The 22,095-nt window shown below is 47.8% G+C and overlaps 1 protein-coding gene and 1 pseudogene across 1 annotated transcript; both read left to right on the top strand.

Moving 5' to 3' along the window:
- The first annotated feature begins 547 nt into the window (after positions 1-547).
- On the top strand, positions 548-14,799 carry ESYT1 (extended synaptotagmin 1). The gene is made up of 31 exons (XM_025926608.2): positions 548-1,044; positions 2,690-2,731; positions 2,910-3,044; positions 3,162-3,235; positions 3,357-3,429; positions 3,589-3,678; positions 3,851-3,906; positions 4,337-4,460; positions 4,549-4,725; positions 4,853-4,935; positions 5,236-5,284; positions 5,410-5,496; positions 5,599-5,691; positions 5,921-5,992; positions 6,222-6,308; positions 7,749-7,898; positions 8,215-8,370; positions 8,499-8,675; positions 8,848-8,930; positions 9,057-9,105; positions 9,215-9,304; positions 9,419-9,514; positions 9,797-9,868; positions 9,961-10,047; positions 12,479-12,619; positions 12,732-12,886; positions 12,993-13,091; positions 13,170-13,301; positions 13,376-13,481; positions 13,714-13,763; positions 13,955-14,799. The coding sequence occupies exons 1-31, from the start codon at positions 655-657 to the stop codon at positions 13,992-13,994; spliced, it is 3,315 nt and encodes a 1,104-aa protein (XP_025782393.2). The 5' UTR covers positions 548-654; the 3' UTR covers positions 13,995-14,799.
- Positions 14,800-14,928: 129 nt separating this feature from the next.
- LOC147579096 (syntaxin-7 pseudogene) lies at positions 14,929-18,018 on the top strand (annotated as a pseudogene).
- The last annotated feature ends 4,077 nt before the right edge of the window (positions 18,019-22,095 follow it).

Below are 22,095 nucleotides of genomic sequence, written 5' to 3'. Positions count from 1 at the left end.
AGACCGCATAGACAGAACCTTTCATTCCACATGGGGTGTTTTGTAAGGACAGCCACGGAAACCCCGAAGAATAAGAAACGTGCTTAGAATATAAAAACTAGGGAAAGCTGACAAACGAACATGTAGGAATTCCAGACAAATCCTGCCAACCCGTCCGAATGGAGTGGAAGTAAATCCTCATCCTCCACAACCCCTCAACCCCAAGTCCCTCTAAAACGGAGTAATTGGCGGTGCGGCTCCGCATGATGTCATACCACAGGCACTCCCATTCCACGTGGGGGAGCGCCGGGGCCTCATCTCTTTAAATGGTACACCACGCCTCCTCTTTCTGACCAATCAAGTGCCGCTCTTTTAGCCTCTTTCCTCCTTTTCCCGCCATCCCAGACTGCCCATCTTGACACTCGGTCTAATCAGGGAGGTCCTGCCTCTCCCGAACCTTAGCGCCTCCCGGCGGAAGAGGGGCAGGGTTTCTGTCTTTTGACTCCGCCTTGGTCTATGCAGCGCCGGCCAACCCGAGCCCTCAGAAAGAAGGGGCGTGGCTTAAATTCCCCTCCCCCAGCCTAGGGGTTACGGTTTGTTGGGGGCAGCTGGTCGCTAGGCTAAGCAACCTTCTCCTGGTCTCTGGGTCGGGCGGGTCCTCCCAGAGGTGGCAACATGGAGCGCTCTCCTGGAGACGGCTCCAGCCCCAGCCCCGCGGATCAGCCCTCTGCTCCCTCCGACCCCCCTGACCAGCCCCCCGCTGCTCACACAAAGCGGGACCTGAGTTCTGGGAACCAACCTGCCGGCCCAGGCGCGGCGGGTGAGGCCCTAGCGCTGCTGACTTCATTCGGGCGGCGGCTGCTTGTGCTCGTGCCGGTGTACCTGGCTGGGGCAGTGGGACTCAGCGTGGGTTTCGTGCTCTTCGGCCTCGCCCTCTACCTGGGCTGGTGCCGGGTCCGCGACGAGAAAGAACGGAGCCTTCGGGCAGCGCGGCAGCTGCTGGACGATGAGGAGCGCCTCACGGCGAAAACACTTTATATGAGCCATCGAGAGCTACCTGCCTGGGTGAGCGAGCACCCTCAGTGCTGCATAGCCCCCCTCATAGCCCCTCGGCTCTAGGGCTCTCCCTCCCTGTCCCTAAAGTCAGCTCCCCACCCTGGGACCATGGGAGGGAGACTCCCCTCTCGCCCCGCTAGCCGGCTGCCTGCTAGGACACGCCACTATTGGGACCCGGTAGCCACTCTTCCCCCTTTCCCCCTCCTTTCCGCGTGCCCAGATCCTGATCCTTCCACAGAATCAGGACTTCTTCCTCTGCGCTTGGGCAGGAGCAGTTATAACATCTGGGGAGCCTGTCGCAGCCGTGGCTCTCCCTCCTAGCCAAGACGCTTGAGCGTTCCTCGCTTCTGGTGCCACTCGCGCCTTGCTGCTCCCGGACATCCCCGCTGCGGCTCAGAGGGTTCCCTCGTCACTCCAGTCTTCCTTGAGACTTTTTTCTTTCTTTTTTTTTTTTTTTTTTTTGCCTATTTAAGGCCATAATGTTCTCCCTTTTCCCGCTCTTATCTCCGGGTACCCGCCGGGACTCGACCCCGGGAGCACTGCTCGGGGGAGCCACTGCACCCGGACAGACCCCCGACCCTCGCCTTGCAGCCCCAGACAGCTGGGCCGCAGCGCAGCGGAGGCGGCTGCGGGACTCAGGGCGGGGGTGCGGGGGAGGGGGGAGGGTAGTCCGACTGACTGCTGCAGTGCCCGCTGCCCACACTTCACCGCCCCTGGCCGGCCCCACCCTTTTCCGGACTGCGCGCTGCGCTTGCTCGGTTGGGACCCGGGCCCTATTTCTGCGCCCCCTCACCCCCCTGCCTGCTCTCAGCCCTCGCCGGGGCAGAGCCCGTTACGCGGCCCCTCCCTGCCCCCGCCTTCCTGCCCCTCCCAGCGGAGGTGCGGTTCTACCGGGGAGAATGGCAGAAGAGCGGAATCAAAGTTGACACTAGACAGATACAGCCATGCTGCGCAGGCCCAGGGCTGGAGAGGGGAAAGGGGGAGAAATGGTCCCAGGGGACTTGTAGCCCAGGCAGCAACTGGCTATTCCTCCTACTCCTCATCATGGAAAAGCAGTCTTCTTCCTGAGGCGACTGTCCCTCCTCCTCCGCCAATACAAACCACAGGTGTCCTTCTTTCCCATAAAAGGCACACTAACGAAATAAAGAAGATGAAGAAAAAAAACAAAAACGGCCAGCACTTCTGGCCCCTCAAAGAGCCGCTTCCCTCTTCACCTTCTTGGTGTAGAAGAAGCCCCAGTCCAGGGTGAAGTGGGAAGGCTGCAAAACGGAACCAAGACTTCTCTAATCCCAGGGTTTCCTCCTTAAACTCTGATTTGTCAGGACCTCCCCCTCCAGAAAGAATGTTGCCCTTCTCCTCCCTCCCTCTCTGCTCCAGCAGCTGTCTTCATTTCACATCCCCAGCTATCCACAGAGCAACTTTGTGTGGCCCACATCCCGTCAGCGCCCCTTGTCAGAGAGACCTCGGAGCCCGGAAACCCCGTGGAGGGGTGAATCCTCTGAACATCCTAGCACCTCCCGGCCAACCCCTGGGTGTGAGGAGGCCCTGTCACACTTTGGTTTCCTTTCCTCTGTGGGCACACCACCCAGCATCTTAGTAGAAAACCACAGGTGGAGGCTGTGCTCATCCCTACCTCTCCCTTCCCCACCTCTAGGTCAGCTTCCCAGATGTGGAAAAGGCTGAGTGGCTAAACAAGGTGAGCATGATGGTCTTGATTTTTATTTTTCATGAGGAAGGAATGGGGTTCGTTTCTCTTGCCAGACCCTGCCACTCGTCAGGTCTGGCCCCAGTGCTCTCTGCGAGGAGGATTCCGAAGGAACTTGCCTTTAGAAGGAAGATTGGGCTCTCCTGTGACGGGTTCCCTCTCCTTCTAGATTGTGGCCCAGGTCTGGCCTTTCCTGGGCCAGTACATGGAGAAGCTTCTGACTGAAACTGTGGCCCCGGCTGTTCGAGGCTCTAACCCCCATCTGCAAACATTTACATTTACACGAGTGGAACTAGGTGAAAAGGTATGTGTGTAGGAAGGAAAATAACTGGATGGAGGAGATGAGCCAGGGAAGGTGGGTGGCCCAGAAGATACTCCTCCGTTTCCCTCTTCTCTCTCTCAAGAATTCATCTCTCTGCAGCCATTGCGCATCCTAGGAGTCAAGGTTCACCCTGGCCAGAGCAAAGAACAGATCCTCTTGGATTTGAACATCAGGTAACACCACTCACTCTTCTTGCCTCCCCTTCAGCAGGATCCTGATCACTCTGCTTCACTCCCCTCCCCCCATTTCAGCCTAGTACTAACCCTCTTCGTTCTCTTCCTTATCAACCCCTAGCTATGTAGGTGATGTGCAGATTGATGTGGAAGTGAAGAAATATTTCTGCAAAGCAGGCATCAAAGGCATGCAGGTGGGGCATGTGTCAGGGGCACCCATAATAGGGAGACTTTGCCCTAAATTTCATCGGATGTGGGGAAGTGGAAAGTTGGAAAAACCAAAGCTGGGAAAGTTTGGGAGGGAAAGAAGTCCTTTTGTAGAGAAATGCTTTGATCTTCTTTTTTTGCCCCAGCTACATGGTGTCTTGCGGGTGATTCTTGAGCCGCTCATCGGGAACCTTCCTATTGTGGGGGCTGTGTCGATGTTCTTTATCCGACGCCCGGTAAGGGAAAACACTGAGCTGAATGGGGAAGCAGGGAAAACAGGATTGGGAGGGAGAGAGTGGCCAGCTCTGGGGCATGGGAGAGGGAAGGCTGAGGGGTCTGGCAACTGTTGGATGGGTGTGGCCATACCAGCTTGTGCTCTGTGCTGATCTCCCTGCTCTTTCCTTCCAGACCCTAGATATCAACTGGACAGGGATGACCAACCTGCTGGATATCCCAGGACTCAGGTATCAAGGATTTATTGAGCACCTAAGTGTTCCAGCCCTGGGCTGGGGGTTTTCGGGATACCAAGCAGTAAAAGATACAGCTGATACCGTCCAGGAGCCTTGATCATCCTAGCTGGAGAGAGAAAACAGATACCCCTGAAAAGTTCCATGCTGTTATTTTTCTCCTGTGGGGGAGCATGCTTGTGGATAGAGAAGGAAGAGGGCTGCAGAGAGCTCAGCAAGAGGAAAAAGAAAAAGAAGAGCTGGGACAGCAGTGAAGAGACAGAGCAGTAGGTGGGGAATTAGGGTGGAAGAGTAGCAAAAACGGATTTTGAAGAAAGGATGTCCCTCTAGCGTTAGGTCACTCAGTTGTGGAAAAGAAAGCTGGGGTTGGGGGGTGGATATTGGAATTTGGGGCCACGTTCAGCTCGTTTTCTACCCCCCCATCCAGCTCCCTCTCTGACACCATGATCATGGATTCCATTGCTGCCTTCCTTGTGTTGCCCAACCGATTATTGGTGCCCCTTGTGCCTGACCTTCAGGATGTGGCGCAGTTGCGTTCCCCTCTTCCCAGGGTATGGCCTCTCCAACATCGGATAGATCCTTCTTTCAGGAACCTCATGCTGGGTCCTTAGTTTCTTACCATCTGATTCATATGCCCAGGGCATTATTCGGATTCACCTGCTGGCTGCCCGAGGTCTGGGCTCCAAGGACAAATACGTGAAGGGCCTGATCGAGGGCAAGTCAGACCCCTATGCACTTGTGCGAGTGGGCACCCAGACATTCTGCAGTCGGGTCATCAATGAGGACCTCAACCCCCAGTGGGGAGAGACTTACGAGGTGGGACAGCTGAGGAGTGGGAATTGTGTCAAATGGGGGAGGCCCTGGGAGGCTGTGAGAGAAGATCCTGATTGGATGATCCTCACAGTGTAGCCCATGAGACCCTTAACGCTGTAATGTTCTTCAGGTGATGGTCCATGAGGTCCCAGGGCAGGAGATTGAGGTGGAGGTGTTTGATAAGGATCCAGACAAAGATGACTTTCTGGGCAGGTGAGACTCTGCCTGTGTTAGGATTCTAAAGCCCCAGTGCTACCACGGTTGCAGAAGCAATTATAATCTTTTTCCAGGCCTGGGAATTGTGTATCATTTTCCTTCTTAACACCCTCTTCCTGCCTTCTCTCTCTCTCTCTCTCTCTCTCTCTCTCTCTCACATATCTGCTGAGTACAAGAAGGGAGTCTGAGATTTGCCATTTATTTCTGGGTGGGTGAGTGGAGGGCCAGTGACATGCTATTAATTACAACACATTCTCCTTTTTCCCCCTCTCACTGTCCCCTCCCCACCCCCTCTAGGATGAAGCTGGATGTAGGAAAGGTATTGCAGGCTGGAGTGCTGGATAATGTAAGTTGAGACAAGAGGAAGAGGGAGGGTGGTCTCACCCATTGGGTTGACAATAGTTGCTACACTGGTAGAGAAGAGGTTGGGTAAATATCTCTGTTATACCTCACTTTCTTCTATCCCTCCAGTGGTTTCCTCTACAAGGTGGGCAAGGCCAAGTTCACTTAAGGCTAGAATGGCTGTCACTTTTGCCATCTGCAGAAAAACTGGAGCAGGTAACCAACCTGGCAAACAGGAAGCTGGCAGGGGAGAAACAGATGACTGGAAATATGGGGAACTGGAGGGCAAGGGTCTGACTACCGACCCCTTCCCTCTAGGTTCTGCAGTGGAATCGAGGAGTCTCCTCCCGACCAGAGCCACCATCAGCTGCCATCTTAGTTGTCTATCTGGACCGGGCCCAGGATCTTCCTGTGAGTGTGCCTTCTGAGGGCAGCTGAACAGGAAACCCTGGATGCGGCGTTCCCATACCCTGTCTTGCCCCTGCCAACTGGGCTTCAGAAGCAGCAGCATGTAACACAAGGGTTCCAAGGAGGGGATCAGAGCCACCTCAGGGAAATGATTCTGATGAGAGCCCAACTTCACTCACGGAGACAAAACCAAAAACACCAAGATGGTGACTTTCTAATTCTTCCCCCACAGCTAAAGAAGGGGAACAAGGAACCCAATCCCATGGTACAACTTTCAATTCAGGATATGACCCAGGAGAGCAAGGTGAGGGCCAGGATATCATTGTGGGAGATGGTGTGTGTGTGTGTGTGTGTGTGTGTGTGCGTGTGTGCACACGTGCGCACGCCCACGCATGCGTGCCTGGTGGGGTAGGGGAGGATTGTTCTTGAGATGAAGTCTCCCCTTTAGGCTGCCTATAAAGGCAAAGGTTTTCTGGAGAAACAGGAATGGGTACTGCAGCACGTAACCTTAATCCCATCCTGTGCGTCTCCAGGCTGTCTACAGCAACAACTGCCCGGTGTGGGAAGAGGCCTTCCGGTTTTTCCTGCAAGACCCTCAAAGCCAGGAGCTTGATGTGCAGGTGAGACGATCACCCCACTGAGCTCCTTCTGAATACCCTATTCTGCCTTCCCAGGTCTGTATCCCCTTCTTCCATCTGCCTTTTGATCACTATTTCAGTCCATCTACATAGACTCTCCACCTCCTTGAAGCACTCCATTCTTCCCCAACTATCTCTCTAGAATCATTCTTTATAACTGAGAATTGTATACTTAAAATGAGTGATTTTATGGCAAGTTATGCCTCAGTGAAATTATTTTTAAAAAAAGAACATATTGAGTACTTAGCCTTTTATTATATTTTTCCTTATTTAGTTTCATTGTAACAAAACAACTTGTACACTTCTAACATTTAAAACTAAGCATCATCTTTCCTTTTCAGTGAAAAAAGAAAATGTGAAAATAAACAGAAGCAAAATTACAATAGAGAATGTCAATTCCAAATAAGATTCTACAGGTTCTAGGGCACCTGGTTGGCTCAGTCAGTTAAGCATCCAGCTCTTGATCTCAACTCAGGTCTTGATCTCAGGCTTGTGAGTTCTGACTGGGTGTGAAGCCTACTTTAAAAAAAAAAATCTTACAGGTTCTGTTGATTCTCCCATCAAGTGGCAGGGCTCAAGTCATGATTAGAATTTTATTTTATTTTTTTAATGTTTATTTTGCAAGAGAGTGTGTGCTCTTACATGAGCTGGAAAGGGACAGAGAGAGAGAATCCGAAGCAGGCTCCACACTGTCAGCACAGAGCCCGACTTGGGGCTCCGTTGCACAGACTGTGATATCATGACCTCAGCTGAAATCAAGAGTTGGTTGCTTAGCTGACTGAGTCACCCAGGTGCCCCAGGAGAGAATTTTATTTTAAAAGTGTCATCTTAAATTGCAAGAATGTCTGTTAAACATCACAATTAAACATGCCAGAGAAGCCATGTAGACATCTAGAAGCTTAAAGTTCACAGAAAAAAACATGAAACAGTATCTGCCTTCATGAAGTTTACTGGCTAGTTTCACAGACAAGACACACATGTATAAAACCATCCAGAAATTATTAAATATTAACTAATGGGAATAAAGTACCCATAATGTAGTGCTAAGGATAGCCAAAGAAAGGTACGGAGGCTTGAGCAACTAGAGAGATTTTGTGAAGAATTTTAAGTGGGCCCTGAGTGATTAATAGGATTTAAATAGGCAGGGGGAGGGAAAATAAGTAAATAGAGTAAACTAAAAAAAAGTAACAAAAATTTTTAAAAAATAGGTAGGGGTAGGAGAATGAGAACTTTTTAGATAATGGGAACAGGATGAGCAAAGGCAGAAGGAACGATGGAGTAGGTGGACTGCTAAGAAAAGTTGGCTAGAGTGGGACAAAAGGTGATTGGCACAGAGCAAATGAAGCTGGTGGCAGGTTACAATTTCCCCAATAGGTCTTTTTCCTAATCTCTTCACTACATCCCCTCTTCCTGTGCCTCTAGGTGAAGGATGACTCCAGGGCCTTGACTTTAGGGGCACTGACCCTGCCTCTGGGTCGCCTGCTGACTGCCCCTGAACTCACCTTGGACCAGTGGTTCCAGCTCAGCAGCTCTGGCCCAAACTCCAGGCTCTACATGAAATTGGTTATGAGGGTATGGAGACAGAGGAAACACTGAGGGTGGTGAAGGGCCTTGTAGATTCCTTGGTATTAAGAGTAAGGAAAGGGAATCCTCTAATATGTGTGGAAGCACCTATCAGGCACACAAAAGTGTTTGTTGACCTAACTGGGGAAGAAATAGTGTGTGAGTAGGAAGAGTGTGGAGGGAACCTTCTAGAGATGAGCCCAGCCAAAGCAGAAATGTGTTTTCTCGGTCAGAGCCTCTGCTCTGCCCCCCCCACCCCCACATACCTTGCTTGCAGGTGGCCAGCTGCACTTCTTTGATTTGACAACTACACTACCCTTCCCAGATCTTGTACTTGGATTCATCAGAAGTGCACTTTCCCACCGTGCCTGGAACACCTGGTGCTTGGGACCCGGACAGTGAGAGCTCCCAGGCAGGCAGCAGTGTGGATGCCCCACCTCGACCTTGTCATACTACTCCTGATAGTCACTTCGGGACTGAGGTGAGTCTATATCTAGAAAGGACTAGGGTTGCCTAGTGTGCAAAGTGTGCAAAGCCTGTTTTTCAGGGCTGGTTTTGTCAGGTTTATCTCTCACAGCCATCTGGTGCCTCTGTCTGTCCCTTTTGCAGAATGTGCTTCGGATCCATGTATTAGAGGCCCAGGACCTGATTGCCAAAGACCGTTTCTTGGGGGGATTGGTAAAGGGCAAGTCAGACCCCTATGTGAAACTAAAGCTGGCAGGACGAAGCTTCCGGAGCCGTGTTGTTCGGGAAGATCTCAATCCCCGCTGGAATGAGGTTTTTGAGGTCAGAATTGAGCAGCTGGGACTCCTCTGAGTCCCTTTCCCTTCTTCCCTCTAGCTCTGAGAGAGCCCCAGGGTCAGAAAGCCCTCCGGGGTTCAGGTGATTGAGGGGGAGGTTCCTAGTCATTTGGGAGAAAAAAGGAAAGAATCCCCTTTGCACTATTCTCTCCCACTAGGTGATTGTCACATCAATTCCAGGCCAAGAGCTAGACATTGAAGTTTTTGACAAGGACCTGGACAAGGATGACTTTCTGGGCAGGTGAGAGGATGGGAGTCTGGCGGCGAAGACAGGCTGGGCCTCTGTAGGCCACGGAAGTCTGGCTCTGGGGAGACAGAGTCATGGCTCTGACCGTTGGCCTCTTGTTTAAATCTTTCTCCTCTACAGGAGTAAAGTGAGTCTCACTGCAGTCCTAAACACTGGCTTCCTTGATGAGGTGAGCAAGAAATTAGAATCAATAATCCTTCCTGATCTTGACCCATGTCTCACTCTTCTAGTCCCCCTGTCCCCATATCCTCAAGCCTTAACCCTGCCTACTTCCTCAGTGGCTGACTCTGGAGGACGTGCCATCTGGCCGCCTGCACTTGCGTCTGGAGCGTCTGACCCCCCGGCCCACTGCTGCGGAGTTAGAGGAGGTAGGGAATGGACTCCAGATGGGTCAAGGCCAACTCTTGTGTCAGCTTCCGAGGTGTATGCCAGGCCCCAGTATGTCAGTCACCACTCCCCAAGCCGAGTGTGTCTTCCCACAGGTGCTGCAGGTGAACAGTTTGATCCAGACGCAGAAGAGTGCAGAACTGGCAGCGGCCCTGCTGTCCGTTTATCTGGAGCGGGCGGAGGACCTGCCGGTGAGATCTGCTCCCCATGCCCCATAGCTCCCTGGCCCTTGCTCCGCCTCCCTCAGGTTTGGATGCCCCTGGTGTATTTGGAATAGTAAATTCCAAATTCCTCTTTCCCAGGGTGGCGCTGGGGTGGGAAGAATGGTCTGTTTGAGGCCAGGAGGGTGGTGGCTGTCAAGTAATAATGGGGACCTGGTCACTGGCTGTGGATGGAATTTGTGAGGGGAGCAGGGGATCTGCCTAACGAGTCTAAATTTAAGACCGTATTTAACACAATATTCTGTCTCTTAGCTCCGAAAAGGTACCAAGCCTCCCAGTCCTTACGCTACTCTCACTGTGGGAGATACTTCTCACAAGACGAAGGTATTAGAAAATGCCACAGGGCTGTCTGGGAGGGATGAGAGATGCAGAGGAGAGAGTTTGAACCACTGACCGTAACCCTTCATCTCCACCAGACTATTTCCCAAACTTCAGCCCCTGTCTGGGATGAGAGTGCCTCCTTTCTCATCAGGAAACCAAACACTGAGAGCCTGGAGTTGCAGGTACTATAAATTCATTCTGTGAATGTTCTGCCATCACGGGCTGGGCACTGAACCAGGCGCAGGGCGTTCAGAGATAAAAGATCTAGTTCTTATCTTTATGGAGCTCACGCTCTCTTTTGGAAGAAAAATAACCACGGAAAACTTCCAGACTGACAACTGCTGACGAAAAGGCACTGTGGGGAAAAAAGGAGGGCTTTCATGTCAGACTAGGGGAAAAGGTAAAGGCAATAAGAGAGGCATCCTTAGACGACCTCTGAGCTTAAGGGTAAACAAACTCTGACCAAGAAGAGAAGGAAAAGTCTTCAGGCTGAGAAGAGAAGGAGCAGAAAGAAGGCAAATTATAGATCAGAGAGGCAGACAGAAGCAAGATCACAGGGGCTCTTGAATATTATGCTAAGAATCTGGATTTATCTAAAGGCACAGGGAAACAGTTGAGGGAGTGAGGGGAGGGGAGGGGTGGGGCAGCCTGGATGGCTGAGCATCTAACTTCGGCTCAGGTCATTATCTCACAATGGTTTGTGAGTTCCAGCCCCACATCGGGCTTGCTGCTGACAGCTCAGAGCCCACTTCAGATCCTCTGTCCCCCTTGCTCTCTGCCCCTGCCCCACTCGTGCACTCTACCAAATTAAACATATAAATAAATAAATGAGTGAGTGAGTGAGGGGTGACACACCCAGATTTGCACTTTACAGAGATCATGCTGATAGCAGGATAAAGAATGGACTAAAGGAAGATGTTGCTGGAGGCAGGGAAATCAGTTAACAGTCTATTAGAGTAATAAACAAGAAATGACCAAGCTTGGATGGTATTTGGTGGTGGTTAATTTGACATGGGGGGAGATGGAACAAGGAACAGTCGAGATGCTAACTCCTGGGTTCTTAGCATGGGGTAGCTGGACAGAGAAGGGTGCCATTGCCAACACAGGGAATGCCCAAAGCAGGAGTTTAAGAGTTTTTTGAAAATGTTTATTTATTTTTGAGAGAGAGTGGGGGGCAGGGGACAGAGAGAGAGGGAGAGAAGAGAATACCAAGCAGGCTCCATGCTGTCAGTGCAGAGCCCAACAGGGGGCTTGATCCCACAAACCCTGAGATCATGACCTGAGCCTAAATCAAGAGTCTGACGCTTAACTGACTGAGTCACCTGGCACCACCAAAGCAGAAGTTTTTGAATTTGAGATCTCTGAGACCATGCAAGGGGAAAGAGCCATCCAGAAGGCACATCTATGGCCAACTATGGTGTTCCTCCCTCTCCCTCTTGTTTGAACATCATGAATAAGCACCGCGTAGCAACTGTAGCTGTGGGTATGAGGAGCATTCTTAGGGATATAGGGTGAAAAGAAGACCAAGGATGGACACATTGAGCATGGCAGCAGTGAAAGGGCAGGCAGAGGAAGAAGCGCCCTTCAAAGGGCCTGCAGCGTGGCCAGGGCAGTGGGGTGCTCACCAGGAAAGAAAGGGTTACGGAAATCAAAAGAAGAATATATGAAAAGATAAGAAGTAGCCAAATGTTACTAAAAAACAAAATTAGGGGCACCTGGGTGGCTCAGTCTTGGTTTTGGCTCAGGTCATGATATCATGTTTTATGGGTTCGAGCCCCACATCAGGCTCTATACTGACAGCACAGAGCCTGCATGGGATTCTCTCTCTTCCTCTGCACCCCCCGCCCCACCAACTCACATGCTTGTGTGCATTCCCGCACTCTCTCTCTCTCAAAATAAATTAAAATAAATATAATAAAAAATTAGATGACCAAAAACTATTGATTGACTTTGAAAATGAGGTCACTGATTATTGGAGCAACTTCAATGGCATGAAGAGTGAAGGGTGAGCAAAAGTAAAGAGGTATGGGAGTGGGGAGAGGGAGGTAATATAGGGGTGCCCTTCCGCTTCTGAAGTGTGAAGAGTCAGATACTTTCTAAAGTTGATAAAACAATAAGTAGAGAGTTATATGAACAGAAACCAATAGAACTTAATGGAACTATCAACAACACAAGCAAAGATAGAGAAGAGATGCAAATGAGCTCAATTTTTGATCTTGCATTGCAGGTCAGTAGACACCAAAGCTGACAAATCACAATAAAGTGATATATAGGCATATTAGCTAGAATTATGCTAGAACTAAGAAAACAGAAAGGGTTTACAGGTAGTTACTTAGGAATAAGGAAATGGGGTTGGAAGGGCAGGAAACATTTAATTCCATTTTTACTGTTCTTTTTCTCCACCTATGCAGCTATTATAGCCCTTGGGCATAATTTGTGAATGCCTGGGAAGTACAGATAGCATGGTCCACTCTGGTTAGGAAAGGAAGGGAAGCGGGACCAGTAACATGGCTTCTCTGTCACAAAGGGGAGTCTCTCTCCGAAACCACCCAAGTGTCCAAGCGTTTGGAACTAGAACACCAGGGTTAAATCACTGACCTCTTGACTCCACAGGTTCGGGGCGAGGGGACTGGTGCACTGGGCTCACTTTCCCTGCCCCTCTCAGAGCTACTTGTGACTGACCAGCTCTGCTTGGACCGTTGGTTTACACTTAACAATGGACAAGGGCAGGTGCTGCTGAGAGCACAGCTGGGGGTGAGTGCCAGGAGATGACGGGCCAAGGGAGGATGGAAACCAAGGGCCACGCCCTCATAGCAAGGGAGTTGAGCGCGAGTCTGCCCTGCTCACGGCCTTCTTGCCTACCTAGATCCTGGTGTCCCAGCACTCAGGAGTGGAAGCGCACAGCCACAGCTACAGCCACAGCTCCTCATCTCTGAGTGAAGAACCAGAGCTCTGGGGGGGGCTGCCTCATATCACTTCCTCAGCCCCAGAGCTCCGGCAGCGCTTAACACATGGTGACAGGTAAGGGCTTTGGACAGAAAGATGGGGTGCAGTCAGGAATACAAAGGGTAAGCCACGGGCTCCCGAAGTACTACCTTCTTCCAGCACTATCTCCATCTCTCCATAGTCCCGTTGAGGCTCCAGCAGGGCCCCTGGGCCAGGTGAAACTGACGGTCTGGTATTACAGTGAAGAACGGAAGCTGGTCAGCATCGTGCACAGTTGCCGGTGAGACCCTATGCTCCGGGTTCCCACCCTCCCTCCCCCTACCTTGGACTGCCTTCTACCTTCATCTCCCTGTTGCAGGGCCCTTCGACAAAATGGACGGGATCCCCCGGACCCCTACGTGTCACTGTTGCTACTGCCAGACAAGAACCGGGGCACCAAGAGGAAGACCTCACAGAAGAAGAGGACCCTAAATCCCGAATTCAGTGAGCGGTCAGTCAGGCATTCAGGGGGAGATGGCAGGCTTGGGAAGGAACCCCTGCCCCTAAGACCCAGTCCCTCCCCAGGTTTGAGTGGGAACTGCCCCTGGATGAGGCCTTGCGGCGAAAGCTGGATGTCTCTGTGAAGTCTAATTCCTCCTTCATGTCAAGAGAGCGTGAGCTGCTGGGGAAGGTAAGAGGGTGAGGACAAGCAAGGCAAAGGTAAGACTTAGAAGCTGCTGGTAATGAGGCTATAGCCCCTCAGGGACTTAGGAAGGAAGCACTGAAGGTGACAGTACTATACAGGTGGTCTGCATAGTACCAGACTGCCACACTGCACTGGTTTGGACCAGGAATATGTGATGATGGGATGTGGTCTTTGGAGATGTCAAAATAACACCTTGCTCCTACCATCATCCACACAGGTGCAGCTGGACCTTGCAGAGATAGACCTTTCCCAGGGAGCAGCCCAATGGTGAGTATCGGATAGGTGGGGAATGGGCCTGGATATTTAAGAGAAATCCCAATCATAGGAAGGGAGAAAAGAATGCATTCTGAGGTGGGAACTGTTGATTCGCTGAAGTATAGGAGCGCTTGGGTCATGTTTCATTTATAAGAGGACACAGGTCACCTTTCTACCTGAGCTTCCTCTGCGTGTTCCCACAGGTATGACCTCATGGATGACAAGGACAAGGGCAGTTCCTAGGAGCCAAGGATTACCAGCCTGACTACTGTCTTCTTGCCTTGCCTCTTGCTGCATCACCTCAATGTGATGAGCCTACAGCTAGGGCCCAAGGGCAGAGCCTGTGCCCCTCACCCTCTCACCTCCCAGGCCCATGCCAGGGCCTTTGCCTGACCAAAGAGGAGGACCACAGGTTACCCTTTACTGCATGGCCTCAGGCAGAGACCTGAGCTGGCTATTTCCTGCTCTGCCTGCACATTCTTCTCCTTCCCTCCCAACTCCTCAGGGCCTTCTGTACCTGTGCCTGGCCACTGGCAGCACCTGCAGTGGCATCAGCTTATGCCAAATATAGCTTTTGGAAAGACCTTTTTTTCTTTAATTGGATGCTCACCTTCTTCCCCACCATGAACAGTCAGGGAGGGTAAACACATAGGTGGGAAGGTGGACAGGCTAAACACTCAAGTCAAGAGTCTCTTGGACTATTGCATGTAGTAAATGTATAGCAACCCAGGCCCACAGGGCCGGTTCTGTCCCCACTTTTCCTCAAGTCTGTCCTGCAAATTACACCTGCTGTGATGACTAGGGCAGTGTCTTCACTCACTTTGGGAATGAGAACACTTAGATCCTATCCAAGCCTTCAAGTAGTGGATATCAATCTTGGAACCTCTAGCTGGTGCTGTGCAGAGGAACTCGGAGGACTCGGGCCAGCAGGGCCAATGTTTTGCCCAGGTGCCTAGGCTGTTAACTCACTGACGAGAACTGAATCTCTTGGTTTTGCACCAACTCTGCCAATCCACTGTATCTTACATTAAACATTATACTCAAACCAGCTGTGGCTCTTGTCCTTAAGGACAGGGAATCCAGCTTCTGTCACTATTTGCAGATGACGTGACATTCTATTTAGGAAACCTTAAAGACCACCAAAAAACTTAGAACTCAAAATTCAGTAAAGTTGTAGGATACAAAATCAACATACAAAAATCTGTCGCATTTCTTATCAGGTACATTAAAACAATCCCATTTACAGTGGTTTCAAAGAGTGAAAGACCCAAAAATAAATTTAACCAAGGAGGTGAAAGCCCTGTACACTGAAAACTATAACACTTTAGGAAAGGGACTAAAGACAGATAAAAGACATTCTATGTTCATGGACTGGAAGTATTGTTAAAATGTCCACACTACCCAAAACAATATAAAGTCAGTGCAATCCCTATCAAAAATCCAATGGCATCTTTCACAGATATAATCCTAAAATCTGTATGGAACCACAAAAGTCCCCGAACAGCCAAAGCAATCTTGAGAAGGAAGAACAAAGCTAGAGGCACCATACTCCTTGATCTCAAAGTATATTGTAAAGATATAGTAACGAAAACAGTAAGGTATTGGCATAAAAAACAGGTCAACACAACAGAGAGCCCAGAAATAAACCCACACATACAGGTTTCCTCTGCTATCTGAAGGTAGAACATTCCTGTGAAACCTTTCCTAATCTGAAATAATGTAAAGTGAAAAATTAATTCCCATTAATTTATATGGAGAAATTCTTTGAGAATTCCCAGACCCCAAAAATACTCTCTTCTAGGCTTCTCTGACCCTTGAGGGCACATCTTGCAAACAGATGCACAAAATAAATTGAAATAATGCACAGACGCTTACAGTTCAAAGCTATGGCCATTTGATGCTGAGTACAGTTCCCAGGGAAGAAGCTTGGTTCTCCCTGCTTGGGATGCCCGCTCCCCCTATAATGGCTCACTGCAAAACAAAAGCTGAACACGATTTTTGCTTTTCACTTTTTCATAAAAGCAAAAATCCCCTTTGTAATTCTTTTGGTTAGTGAAAGATACTAATATAGGTATTTCTTTAAAGTGGCCTAAGGGTGCCTGGATGGCTCAGTCGGTTGAGTGTCTGATTTTTTTAAGTTTATTTTTATTTATTTTGAGGCAGATATAGCAAATACACCTCTGTAGGGGCAGAGTGAGAGGGAGAGAGAGAATTCCAAGCAGGTTCCACACTGTCAGCACAGAGCCCGATGTAGGGCTCAATCTCACAAACCATGAGATCGTGACCTGAGCCAAAATCAAGAGTGGGACGCTTAACCTACTGAGTCATCCAGGTGCCCCTTGACTCTTGATTTCAGGTCAGGTCATGATTCCAGGGTCATGGGACTGAGCGCCACTTTGGGATCCTCGCTGAGCGTGGAGGCTGCTTAAGATTCTCTCCGGGGCACCTGTGTGGCTCCGTTGGCTCTTGATTTGTCATGATTTCACAGTTCATGAGTTCAAGGCCCGCATCAGGCTCTATGCTGACTGCAGAGCCTGCTTGGGATTCTCTCCCTCTCTGTCCCTCCCCCGCCCGTGCTCTCTCTCAAAAAAAAAAAAAAAAAAAAAAAAAAAAAATTTTTAATGGATTAAACACTTAGATATAAGACCTGAAATCATAAAAACTAGAAAAAAATATAAGCGATAAGCAACTTGACATAGATCTTGGCAACGTTGTTTTTGAACATGACACCCAAAAGCAAAGGCAACGAAAGCAAAAATAATCATCTACATCAAACTTAAAAGCTCCTGCAAAGCAAAAGAAACCAACAAAATGAAAAGGTAAACTACTGAATGGCAAAAGTATTTGCAAATTCGTATATCTGATAAGGGGTCAATATCAAAATATATAAAAAAAAAAACTTTTACAAAACTCCATAGCAAAAAAAACAAACAAAAAACCAAACAAATCCAATTAAAAAATGGGCAGCTCTGAAAAGACATTTTTCCAAAGATGACATACAGATGGCCAACAAGTATCTGAAAAGAGGTTCAAGATCACTAATCACCAGGGAAATGCAAATCTAAACCACAATCACCTTACACCTGTTGGAATGGTTATTATCAAAAACACAGAGGTAATAAGTGTTGGTGAGAAGAGGGAACCCTTGTATACTGTTGGTAGAATATAAACTGGTGCAACCACTAGGGAAAACAGCAATGGAGGATCCTCAAAAAATTAAAAACAGAACTGCCATGTGATCCAACAATTTCACTTCTGGGTATATATCTAAAGGAAATCAAATGATTATCTCAAAAAGATACCTATCAGCTGAGAATCTAGCTGGGGGCTCTGGAGCCGGTGGGTGCCTGGGGCCAGCGGAGGAGGAGGAAGCCGAGGAGGTTGGGGTGACTGCTTAGGTGACATCTGATGAAATTAGTGAATAAGCAAATCAGCTCTGTCTTACACTCCGGGTGTTGGTGGTGACCCTGCCCTACTGGCCCAGTGTATCTCTTCCAATATCCAGAAGATCACACAATGTTGCAACAGAAGCAGGAGTATACTACCCAACTTGCCAAAGAGACCGGTAAGTACATTAAAGAGTTTGGATCCCTGCCCACCACCCCCAGCGAACAGCATCAAAGGAAAATACAGAAGGATCGCTTAGTGGCTCAATTCACGACATCACTGACAAACTTTCAAAAGGTCCAGAGGGAAGCTGCTGAGAAAGAGAAAGAGTTTGTTGCTCGAGTAAGAGCCAGTTCTAGAGTATCTGGTGGTTTTCCTGAGGACAGCTCAAAGGAAAGGAATCTTGTATCCTGGGAAAGCAAGCTCAACCTCAGGTGCAGGTGCAGAATGAAAATATTACAGAGGATGACCTCTGCCTTATTCATGAGAGAGAATCTTCTATTAGGCAACTTGAAGCTGATATTATGGATATTAATGAAATATTTAAAGATTTGGGAATGATGATTCACGAGCAAGGAGATGTAATAGCATAGAAGCCAACGTGGAAAACGCGGAGGTGCACGTTCAGCAAGCAAACCAGCAGCTGTCAAGAGCAGCAGAATATCAGCGCAAATCCAGAAAACCCCTCATCATTTTTATCATTGTCATCTGACTTGTAATTCTCGGTCTCATCGTATGGAGAATGAAAGGCTGAATTATAAAGGAGCACACTGTTGCACTACATTCTCAAATTATGTACGAAATTTCCTTTAATCATGGTTTATTACTATTATTTTAAAGCTACTGCATAAAGGATGGCTCCCATACTTTGTTATTTTTATTTGGCAGGGGGGAAGTTTCTTTTGGATTCAATCTGATATTTTCTAATACTGAAAGTTTTTCTCGGTATCACTGCTAGCATAACTTCCGTGCTTTTCAATCTAGTAACTCTGAGGTTTTGTCCACAATGTATATGCTTTTCATTTATAATTTATTTGCCCTGGTGACTTAGCTTTTGGAATCAGTAAATTTAAAGGTAGGTGTGTGTGTGTGTGTGTGTGTGTGTGTGTGTGTGTGTGTGTTCTGTGTGTATCTGTCTCTGTCACAGAGTAACATGCACCCAGATTTGTGTGACTTCAATAAAAAATCTCAAATTTAATTTTGATATGGGCCAGCAGAGGAAATATTCTCAATAACTTAAAGTTAACCCACCTGTTTGTGGTGTTTTGTTTCGTTTTCTGGTTCATAACAGCACAAATTATCTATTTAACTTTTATTGTTGGTTTTCTCTTAAGACCCTTGTTCAGTCTAAATGAAATCAGTGAGTAATTTCCTAGAATATCTCATCCTCCTGATGTATATACACTAAGCATTTGCTGTAGATTGCCTAGTAAAACACTAAGGATAATTGTTTTTGCATAGGACCTGTTTAAGTCTGATGTTTACTGGGGTATGTGTAGTCACTATAAATGTTTAATGTAATTTGGAGGAAGAGTATGAAAAATCAGTTCATACTATGTTAGAAATCTGGAGATCCAACTTGTTATTCTGCTGTGTACTTTCACAGCTATTAGTATGGAAAATTAATTACCTTTCCTGAAATCCTTCAGAATTATCCTTCAGAATTATGGCTACATGTGTATCCTTGGGTCAGAATTACTTTTGGGGAGCAACTTTCCCAGAATTTTTGTGTTTTTTTTTTTTTAATTTTTTTTAACGTTTATTTATTTTTGAGACAGAGAGAGACAGAGCATGAACAGGGGAGGGGCAGAGAGAGAGGGAGACACAGAATCTGAAACAGGCTCCAGGCTCTGAGCTGTCAGCACAGAGCCCGACGCGGGGCTCGAACTCACGAACCGTGAGATCGTGACCTGAGCCGAAGTCGGATGCTTAACCGACTGAGCCACCCAGGCGCCCCTCCCAGAATTATTGTTTTTGAGCACTAACACTTAAAATTTAATGTTTACCCTGCATACCATTTTGTACCATCCTTCATTAGAAAACAATGTGGATGTTTGCCAATTAACCACTTGCCTTTTTTTTTTTATTAACGTTTATTTATTTTTGAGACAGAGAGAGACAGAGCATGAACGGGGGAGGGGCAGAGAGAGAGGGAGACACAGAATCTGAAACAGGCTCCAGGCTCTGAGCTGTCAGCACAGAGCCCGACGCGGGGCTCGAACTCACGAACCGTGAGATCGTGACCTGAGCCGAAGTCGGACGCTTAACCGACTGAGCCACCCAGGCGCCCCACCACTTGCCTTTTTAAATCAATGTTGTTTTTTTTTTTTTTTCAATGTTTATTTATTTTTGGGACAGAGAGAGACAGGGCATGAACGGGGGAGGGACAGAGAGAGAGGGAGACACAGAATCGGAAACAGGCTCCAGGCTCTGAGCCATCAGCCCAAAGCCTGACGCGGGGCTCGAACTCACGGACCGCGAGATCGTGACCTGGCTGAAGTCGGACGCTTAACCGACTGCGCCACCCAGGCGCCCCAAATCAATGTTGTTTTTGATGCACTAATCTGAATACTGTAAAGAAGATTGTCTTAGTTTATAGTTTGTATTTTTTTTTAATTTTTTTTAACATTTATTTATTTTTGAGACCGAGACAGAGCATGAACAGGGGAGGGTCAGAGAGAGAGAGGGAGACACAAAATCTGAAACAGGCTTCAGGCTCTGAGCTGTCAGCACAGAGCCCGACGTGGGGCTTGAACTCACGAACCGCGAGATCATGACCTGAGCCGAAGTCGGACGCTTAACTGACTGAGCCACCCAGGCTCCCCAATATAGTTTGTATTTTATAACAATGTTCTTATATAGCAGTTTGATAGTGAAGTCAGTGTTTTACATGGCAAGCTATGAGACTCCAAATGGGAACAAATAAAATATTAAGTAAAGCGTGTCTTTGCAACCAAAATAAAGATGATTTTAAAAGTGAAAAAAAAAGATACCTGCACCCCTATAGTCCCTACATCATTACTGACAACAGCCAAGACAAGAAAACAACCTATATGACCACTGAAGAATGAATGGATAAAAAAATGTAGCACATGTGCATGGCATGTGTGTGTATACACACACTATGGAATATTATTCGGCCATTAAAAGAAGGAAATCTTACCATTTATATCAAATGGATAGACCTCAGGGGCATAATGCTAAGTCAAATGAGTCAAATACTAAGTGATCATACTTATATATGGAATCTAGTATACTAATAATACTAAAAAGAGCTCATAGATAAAGAGAACAAACTTATCAGTGACTGCCAGAGGTGGGGGTTGGGGGATGGGAGAAATGGGTTAGGGTGGTCAACAGATAGAAACTTTCAGTTAAAAACTAAGTCCTGGTGGGGGGGTGGGTTTCTGGGTGGCTCAGTTGGTTGAGCGTCCGACTTTGGCTCAGGTCATGATCTCATGGTCTGTGAGTTCGAGCCCCACGTCGGGCTCTGTACTGACAGCTCAGAGCCTGGAGCCTACCTTGGATTCTGTCTCTCCCTCTCTCTCTGCCCCTCCCCCGCTCATGTCCTGTCTCTCTGTCTCTCTCTGTCAAAAATAAATAAACATTAAAAAATATTTTTTTAATAGAAAAAAAAAAAACTAAGTCCTGGGGATGTAATGTAGAGCACGGTGATGACAGTTAATAATACTGTATCGTATATTTGAAAGTTGCTAAGAGAAGAGATCTTAAAAGTTCTCATCACAAGGAAAAAACCTTTTTTGTAATAATGTAAGGTGATGGATGTTAACTAGACTTACTCTATAATTTTTTTAATGTTTTTATTTATTTTTGAGAGAGGGAGAAAGAGTGGTAGAGGGGCAGAGAGAGAGAGAGAGAGAGAGAGATGCAGAATCTGAAGCAGGCTCCAGGCTCTGAGCTGTCAGCACAGAGCCCAATGTGGAGCTCGAACTCGTGAAATGCAAGATCACAACCTGAGCCAAAGTTGGAAGTTTAATTGACTGAGCCACCCAGGTGCCCCAAGACTTACTTTATTATTCTGAGATGTATACAACTATTGAAACATTATGTTGTATACCTGACACTAATTTAATGTCATACATCAATGTTAATGTTTTTAAGTAAAACAGGAAAAAATGAAAGTTAAAATTTTTAAAAAGCCTTTCAATTTATGAACCATGCCAGTTTAAGGAGTGGTCAGAACGTAGTGTGGTTGTAGCCACCAAGAAAGTTGGTTCTGTTGGAGCATGTGGGTGGCTCAGACAGTTAAGTATCCGACTTTGGCTCAGGTCGTAATCTTATGGATTGTAAATTCGAGCCCCGCGTCAGGCTCTGTGCTGACAGCTTGGAGCACAGAGCCTACTTTGGATTCTGTGTCTCCCTCTTTCTCTGCTCCTCCCTCGCTCATGCTTGCTCTCTCTCTCTTCCCCTCAGAAATAAAATAAACATTAAAAAATTTTAAAACAAAACAAAAAAGAATGTTGGTTTTGTTGAGGGTGGTCAAGGAACCTGTGTGAAGTAGCTACTGTTGAGTTTCCAATCAAGTCTGTTACCCATCTATTGTCTGCTGACCATTATGATCTCATGGGCTCTCCAGGGAAAGGAGTCCTAAAGCCAGTGAACCTGGAAGCTCCGTGCTACAGCATGGGCTCAAAGTGTGTCTTAGTAGCAGGGTTAGCCATATCCAAAAAGGCTTCAGGCCTACCTGATGGGCAGCAAAATGAGAAATATTTTACAACCATTCAGATATGTTCACTTTTAACTCTTCCTCTTTTGGGACGCTTCCTAGAATGCAAGCTGTAGAAGCTGTACCCCATCTGTTCCAAAAAAAATTTTTTTTTAATGTTTATTTTTGAGAGGGAGAGAGACAGAGACAGAGAGAGAGTGAGGAAGGGAAAGGGAAAGAGGGAGACACAGAATCTGAAGCAGGCTCTAGGCTCTGAGCTGTCAACACAGA

The sequence above is a fragment of the Puma concolor genome, chromosome B4 (assembly GCF_028749965.1).
Source record: "Puma concolor isolate L17-30 chromosome B4, mPumCon1.1.hap2, whole genome shotgun sequence".
NCBI classification, from domain to species: Eukaryota; Metazoa; Chordata; class Mammalia; order Carnivora; family Felidae; genus Puma; species Puma concolor.
This window is presented reverse-complemented; position numbering and strand designations above follow the sequence as displayed.

Excerpts from the sequence above, each read along its gene's own strand:
- ESYT1 (XM_025926608.2), top strand. The coding sequence starts at position 655 with ATGGAGCGCTCTCCTGGAGACGGCTCCAGCCCCAGCCCCGCGGATCAG. Across the intron at positions 4,936-5,235 it reads AAAGATGACTTTCTGGGCAG|GATGAAGCTGGATGTAGGAA; the intron begins GTGAGACTCTGC and ends CACCCCCTCTAG. Across the intron at positions 13,482-13,713 it reads AGCGTGAGCTGCTGGGGAAG|GTGCAGCTGGACCTTGCAGA; the intron begins GTAAGAGGGTGA and ends TCATCCACACAG.